Source organism: Rissa tridactyla, chromosome 2 (assembly GCF_028500815.1).
Source record: "Rissa tridactyla isolate bRisTri1 chromosome 2, bRisTri1.patW.cur.20221130, whole genome shotgun sequence".
Taxonomy (NCBI): domain Eukaryota; kingdom Metazoa; phylum Chordata; class Aves; order Charadriiformes; family Laridae; genus Rissa; species Rissa tridactyla.
The window spans coordinates 144,820,440-144,828,482 of NC_071467.1; the positions used below are offsets into that span (position 1 = coordinate 144,820,440).

General features: G+C 39.1%; 1 protein-coding gene across 8 annotated transcripts in view; it reads right to left on the bottom strand.

The window, feature by feature from the left end:
* The window catches only part of MINDY3 (MINDY lysine 48 deubiquitinase 3), a 60,169-nt gene extending 52,137 nt beyond the window's left edge, over nucleotides 1–8,032 (bottom strand). For 4 of the 8 annotated variants that reach the window (XM_054189778.1, XM_054189781.1, XM_054189780.1 and 1 more), the window contains exons 1-2: nucleotides 7,854–7,990; nucleotides 1,147–1,268 (exon numbers count right to left, since the gene is read on the bottom strand). Coding sequence is in view for 3 of the 8 variants with exons in the window: in XM_054189777.1 (XP_054045752.1) it covers nucleotides 7,854–7,950 (97 nt within the window). In the remaining 5 variants the exon portion in view is untranslated. Of the gene's footprint in view, nucleotides 1–1,146; nucleotides 1,269–5,312; nucleotides 5,439–7,853 lie in introns of those variants that run through there. The other 4 variants (XM_054189777.1, XM_054189775.1, XM_054189776.1 and 1 more) reach the window with 3 other exon arrangements.
* Nucleotides 8,033–8,043: the final 11 nt, after the last annotated feature.

Below are 8,043 nucleotides of genomic sequence, written 5' to 3' on the forward strand. Positions count from 1 at the left end.
TTCACAGAAGATACATTATATTTACTAAGATGCAAGATCACCTATTTTCCGCCTCCATCTTTAATGTATTTGTATTTCAGAATTACCTTACAGCCACATAATAGAGCAAACACTGGAGCAATTACTGAAAAATTTCTCGTTACCACCTTGCCCTTAAACTCATCTTCAAGATATGGTGATTCATAGCTTGCATTTCTCATGGATAAATGCATATACATGGACAATTACCTTGATGAAGCTGACACTTGGCAACTTACAGTGAATGATATTTTGCATTACTCTTAAATGCTGATAAAATTATGCTGAAGTGACTCTAGTTCAATGTAATCTAGAAACCATGCAACTGTGACCAGTAACTAACCAGCGAGCGTGAGCAAGTGGAGGCAGGGGGGAAGGGGATACGCATGCGTATTTTCTCAGCAGTGTCAGTCTCGGTTGAAACAATATTCAATGTTTCTTTCCCACAATTTCTTCCTTTCCCAATTCTGTAACATTACATGCTGCCATATCAGAAGCATCTCTAATCCCTGGATGTGAAACCAGGGAAATGCATCCCCCCAGTGCAGACTTACGCACTTCTGCAGGAAAGGTCCATCACCCAAGCAGCACAAGAGAGAACTGCTGCATGTTTTCTAGGCCATGTTTCATCACAGAAATGAGAATTATTCAACAACAATGTGAACCGTTTTTAAGATGGATCGATGTAGCCATAGTTCTTAAAGAAAAAAATGGGTTTTCTCCGGTATCTGACAGCAAGGTTCCAGGGCTTTTTTTTTTTTTAACTGAATGTGCTAATGTGCATTACAAAGATGTATTTTATATCCAAAACCCAGATACATGTCATGCCTACATACTTAGATCCAGCATCACCTAAAGTAGCAAAAAAGCTCCATTAACCCATACTTCAGCCAATGCACCAATGTCAATTACTTTGCACCAATGTCATTTCACTCCCCTGTTAACACGCCCCAATAAGAAATATCACCAGTCCTTTAAACTTTCTGAATTAGTTTGTGCAGGCTTAGCGATATTAAAAGGTAAGTCTTCCTCTACTTCAAAGCACTACTGCATGCCATCTAAGCACACTGCAACAATAGGTTTTTTTAGTTGTTTTAATGATTTAGCCACTGCAGAAAAACAACGTACTTGGATGTGGTACCACTAAACCACACTTAAGAAACCTTGAATTTGTTTCATATTCTTCAGGCTTCTTATACAAAGCATGAACTGTCTCAGCTTAACCCTGCCCTGTTTTTCAAAACTGCTTCCTAAAAATAAAGAAAATCAGGTGTGATCCACAAGAGTGAATACAAATTTGAGACTGACAACACAAAATTGATATTACACAGAATGTGACAGAACACAACTGTAGGGGAAAAAAAACATCTATAATACCTAAAGAAACACTTCATTTCTTTTTACTTAAATGTTCCTTAATGCTTAATAAACATCAAAGCTGTTAAGCAAAAAAACGGGCTTCAGGGATTTTGGTCTTGTCTTTTAAAACTTCTACAAAACCTGAAGTTAGCTCAGGTGAAATTTAAGAAGCCAGCAGTCTGAAGTCCAGCTGGGTTCAAGTCTACCTCAGCCTGCAATTGTACCTACTTACCTTTTGTGCCCTCCACAGTAATCACAGCTTGGGCAATCTCTATAAACACCCATAAACCCCATGCTCTTCCTTATGATTTGCAGGACTGACCTGGCCACCCTCTGATCTACCAACTAAGACTCTCTGATACAGACTCATTTCTACTTACTCTCGCTCTTAAACAGCCATATCTATTATACAGCCCTTTTCACTCAAGATAAAGTTTCAGGAGCAAAATAGATGTAATGCAGCCAAAATAATTTTTTTTTTTTTAATCTGCCTGCCTTTTATCCATGATTATTATTCTTTACCTATAAGAAACATAAAATAATATAATTATCATTCATCTTCCTTGCCATTTATAACCGTATTAAATGCTTCATTTACCCCATTTTTTCAATATCACTACTGCTTTAACCTCTGTGCTGGGGGTGGGCAGTGTGGGGTGGAGGAGGAGTAGATCTAGATTCCTGTTGTTAAGCAGTATATTACTTAATATTTTGAGTTATTGTGACCATGATATTCCCAAATCTTTCTTTATATCATTTGCCCACTATTAATCACAAACAAAGTTTTATTCTCCTTATTTCACCAAAACTTAGCATTTACCAAGGCTCACTTTTTTCTTACACCTAATTCTTAGCCCTTCTACATATATTTTCCTAAAACAGAAGTATGACTTAGTTACCTACTCTTACCTTTCCCCTTTCACCTAATACTCCACATTATGGTCCAAAGTACTACAAAATACATTCCTTCTTCTATTATGACCACCCCATTGCTTTCCTGCATCTTTTTATTATTTGCCTATTTCTAAAAATTTTTTTTTTTTTTTTTTTTTTTTTTTTTTTACACCCAGGACACTCTAGACATTAGTACCCCTGACATTTTACAAAGGTTGCTGTATACCTTCAGCGTTTTCACTCTGTGCAAGAACCAATTCTAGCTGAATAAAAGAGACAAGGGCAGTAGCTAAAGAGCATGCAACACTAACCACATTAAAAAAAACCACCCAAACTTGCTCTATCTCTGATCCAATCCAGCTACAAAGATGCTGGGCTATTAATTTTTTGTCCTGTTCTCTGCTGAGCCAGCCTCTCACCATGGAACTGTATTTCTTTTTTGGGATACAAGAACTGTCTGACAGAAACACTAGAATTAATTATTCTATACATTATTATACATAATCTAATACATTATTACTCACGTACAAGGTTTACAACACATCTTAATGTTTCATGCTTTCTCTAGAGCTGGGTGTAGAATGATAGACATATTTTGCGTATGGCTTTGGGTTTTCAAAGTGTATTTTTTATACTAAAATGAAACTTCTGAAATTTTCTGTGGGGAAAAAACCCAACTAAACAAAACAACTGTTTCCCACACACAAAAAGAAAGGAATGTTTGCTAAAACAATACCACAACAAAACTCCACTTAATGGGTTGTGGATAAAGAGCCAGGAAGTCCTGGAAGGGTTTGAGGAAAGTACCCAAATTACCTGGTAGGCTACCACTAAATCAGGCAACAAGCTGCCAGAAAACAAGGTAAGATGCCTTTTTTCACACCTTTGTAAAACAAAACAGCTCTGTGAAACTTCTGAACGTTCACTGACACTTCTGAATCTGTACCCTGGTAAGAGCCTGCTATTGTGAGCACTCCTCAAGACTTTTCATTTTCTTTAAGCCTGTCAGCCTTACCCAGGGTAAAGAATGGACTCACTAGCACCATATCCTTTCTTAAAGTAAGAACAATGTCTTTTCAGATATTCCTTTTTGGGCCCAGGCAGCAGCTAAGCGTTTTAGGGTTCACTAATTATTTAGATAATTGCGTTACAGGGCATTTCAAGTTCTTACTGCTCTATGTGTATTCCAACTACATTAGCCACCATGCCCATGAACCAGAAAATACAATCTTTTAACAACTTAACTTACATGTTCACGCCCCTTTTTTTCACAGTGAATGGTACGTTCTAGTCTCCTTTCAGTTAAACTGTTCTGAAAGGGCTGTTACTTACACATAACAACACAGACAATCCCTCCAAAAACTGTACTTCTGCCCCAAAGCCTAACTTCTCATTCAGCAAGCTTCATAAGAGGTTTTGTGTTCTTCAGAATAAATTCATTAAGACAAGTCTGCATTACGTAAATACATGAAATAAACATTTAGATCTCATATACAATAGAAAGGGATTTGACAGTCTGTCTGAAACAGCAAGATGTGGTTATTTTATCCTAAAGACAGTATCACTATCCCAAAACTGATATGCCACTCCAAGGGAGGAAAGAAGAAAAAAGTCTACCACCATAAAATTGAGAACAGATTCTTCCCTAGAGCAGGGTGTTAGGTAGCTCTTCTCAGCAGCGTGTCCCTGCTGTTTTTCCAAAAGCTACTGTTGTCTCATATTTAATAGTAGTATGGCTTGTGTTAGCAAGAAAGATCACTTTCTTCTGGCAGAATTAGCAACATCTACTTAAACTGAAGCAACATCTTCCACTTGAACAGAAGCTCTAAGTCAGTAATCATCAGTACTTTTTTGTTTGAAGACCTCAATATTTTTTCCACACGATGTGCAAACTCCTGGCAGCAGGTTTGGCTTCTAACGTCTTAATTTTTACAGATGCCTTAAAAGCAGTCCACAGACTATGACCTGAAGACCACTCACCAAGGCTTACTTTGCTAAGTGTGAACAGCATTGGTAAAGCAGAAGCTTCAAAAGCAGTTTCACCAGAAGATTTAAGAGACAACACTTGTGGCAGACAAGCTGCAACAAGTAGGCAGAGGTGGGCCAACAGGTGTAACATCCTCCAGCTGTTTGCAGAATGCACACTTGTCTATATCCTAACTGTGAATATTAAATGAAAAATGCTTTTCTTCCAGATTAACTGTTTGCACTGAGTTATACGGAACTCATGAAGATGGAAAGCAGACAAATGCAAATATTCTACAAATCATAGTCATCAAAATATTTTAAAAAACTACATATATACCAGTGAGTATTTCTCTCCCATCACCTAGATGAATTAAACATTATTAAATTAAACTCAGAGGAACACTTTTCAAATTGCTACTTCTATTTAAGAATTTTAAGAGTGGCAAGTGTATTCCTTTTGCTCAAAATGTATCTGCTTGTCTGGTAAAAATATTATTTCCTAGTAACCCTGACTTGATCATGGTCTAACAATATTACAGGTCAAATGACTTAAAAACAATACTACAGTCTCCTCAACCAAGGACGTTATAAAAGCCAATCTGATGATGTTTAAACATACTAACAGAAACAGAGTTCCAGGCATGTAAAAAAAGGAAACTTGGAAAGGATAGGGGAGAAAGAAAAGGAAAGTTGTCAATCTACTCACCTAGCTCTCAGACTAGAAGCTGGAAGAGGATACAGATAAAACAGACCGTTTAACATTGTATGTTATGTATATACACAAACTGTAGTATTAATACCTTCATGCTATTCTTTTGAAGTTAAACAGTCTTTTTAAATGACTGTCCCATATCTTTCTTTCCAAAGACCAGTGAGAAAACAGCTTAGGTAATTCTGACAGGATGCTGCACTCAAACCTGCCATTCATAGTTGTGTAGACCTGATGCCACATGCCTCAGGGCTGATCTGAAGAGCAGCTTTATGAATGGAATTTATGTCTTGGATCAAGGAAGAAAATCGCTCCTAACTTTGGTGTCTTTCTTTAGGGTTCAGTCCTCCTCCTAACTCCTTACCAAGTCATCATATCTATGCCAGGAAACACCAACATGCAGACCGAGGCTTTGCACTACACTTCTCTGGGTCCACTTTAAGGATTCTGGTAAATGGGATACATGAAGTTCAAACTGCAAATTCTGCTGCAATCATAAAGAAAAAAATTCTATAAAAAAAGCCAATACAAAGAACTACAACCAAACTGCAAGAACAGCTTTGCACCCATGCCTTTGTTAAGTCAGGAACAAAACCAATACATTTAAAGTTGCCAATGCAGCAAAGTGAGGAAATTACTGTCACTAACTTCAAACAGCACATCCACATTAGCTAGGTCAGTTCTATCAACTGCCCACAGATCAGTCTGTCTTCAGTTTTGACCAAACAAATATGATGGCTAACGAGTTCCGTGCATGATGAGGATTCCAGGAATATTGCTATCTTTACTGAGAAACTGACTGGTTCAAGTCTTACATTCCTCGACACCCTTCCTACTCTCTACTTTTCTTACTAAATGTAAATTATAATTCCCAACTTTCAGAGGGTTTGAAAAAGGATAAGACAACATTCAGAAACTATCTGAAATAAATACCAGTGTTGGCACTATACTCTAAAACAACCCCATCAAACCACAAAAAAACCAACACCAAACCAGTTGTTTAAGCAAGCATTGTTTATACTTTGATATTTTCTGCACATATGATGTGAAACTAGGACCTATCTTTTAAACTTTGAAGTCTTTGTAAATAATAAAGTTTGATTATTATGTTTGGGTTTTTTTTAAATCTTGATGAGTCAGTGTTACCAAGATCCTTTGCAGTAGGTAAACGGTGCAGAATTTTTTCAACAAAATAGAAACTGAAAGTTGGGTAAATGTATTATGCTACTACACAACATAAGGCACCGAAACTGACTTTTCTGATTCCCAGCACAAGACCTCCAAACACCACATCAAGTTATTGTCATGTGTTTTTACTACACAAAATTGATGATATTAAAGAGGATATAGAGAAGGGAACAGATGCACTACACAGTATATTTACAGGACTTTCCTTAAAGACAGATAGGAAATAATAGCTCCTTTCCAGGAACATGAGAGGTCTTTTCCACTAATCTCTCACAGGATCACAAATGTGGGGCATTACAACATATATTTCACTAAATTTTGAAACTGCTAAAATTTCATATACAAATAAACTATAGTGAAAATGTCAATTTCAGTAATCTAAAGTTAAAGTTAAAGAAATAATTAAGCTTTTAAACACCAATTCTTTTTTCTGACTTTGCAAAAACCTTGTACTGAAATGGCAACACTTTACCAACACTTAAGAGATATTTCAGAAAGTAATTATATTTCCCGAGAAATAATCAATTCACTAGGAAAAGTACTGGCTTTACTAGGCTGGCTTAAATTCTAGAACTGAGAAGGAATTTGGCATTTTTTCCCCCCAAACATTTCTCACTGAATTATCTAACACAGACTAACCTAGAGAAAAAGATATGAGAGTCTTATAGCGCACTCTGTCCTGTGACAGAGGAGAAGCTGTGCAGCTCCCAAATCAATCTCACACATGCATCTACTGAAGCTATGCATATGACAAAACTCTTGTTAAAAAAAGAAGAGCAAGGAACAGAGAACATGAAGGACATCCTTTTGTTTCAGTCAACTTTGCCCTGAGACCTGAATGCATTAAAATGTTGGGTTTTGGTTTGTTTGGTTTTTTTTAATTTATAAATTCCACTATCACTTGCAAATTTTCTCCAGGAATTAAGGATGTTTTAATTATAATCTTCATAACCATTACTAGAATTCTTCAAACTTCCTAGTAAGTTACAGAGAAGGCTATTATTCCCTTCTTTCAGCCTGGGCAGGTACACAGACTGATTTCTTGCATATCATTTTTATCGGCAAGCCTCTGCACTACACCTCGCAACTGCAGTTTTGAAAGCATACTACAAAGTCTCCATCAAGAAGAAACTATGTGTGGGTTGCGTAATTTAAATATGGAAAAAACATCTTACAAATACACCAGGTTCCATGGTTATTGTTGCTTTTATCTCTTGCCACATCCTAAAGATGGCATGCACCTGCTTCAATCGCTACAGAAATAGCTTTAAAAAAATCTGTCCTAATGTTCATGTTTCCATGAGCTATGTAAAATAATGGCGCAAGATGCTGTTAAAACATATTTATGAAATACATTTCCTCCCTACTCTTCTAAGTTCCTTTGAAGATTTGTGGCAGAAGATGACGAAGCTGCAAAAAAAATTATTATGTAGCAAATGAAACTGCTGCATCATTTTCCCCGCGGGCCACACGCTGGGCTGCCGGTGACAGGGGCACACGACCGCCCGCAACTGCCGCCGCCCCGTCCGCGGAGGGGCCCTGCCCCGCTCCCCTCACGGACAGACGGACACGGGCACACAGGCGCCGCCGAGCCCGCCGGGGGCGGCTGCGGGTGTGCGCGGGCAGGCGGGCCCAGGGCGGCGAGGGGGGCCGGGGAACGACCCCCAGGGGAGGAGGCCGGGCGGGGGAAGGGCCGGGGCACGGCGCACGCAGGTACCTTGCGCCCAGCGGCAGAAGATGGTGTCGGCCAGCCCGCGGGGCCCGGCCTTCTTGCCCCACACCAGGTGGACAAGCTCCTGGCCCGCCTCGGACATGACGGGGCGGCGGCGGCCCTGGGGCCGGGCGGGCGAGGCGTCTCCCGGCGGCGGAGGCGGCCGCGGCAGCCGCTGCCCCTGCGCAGGGGAGGG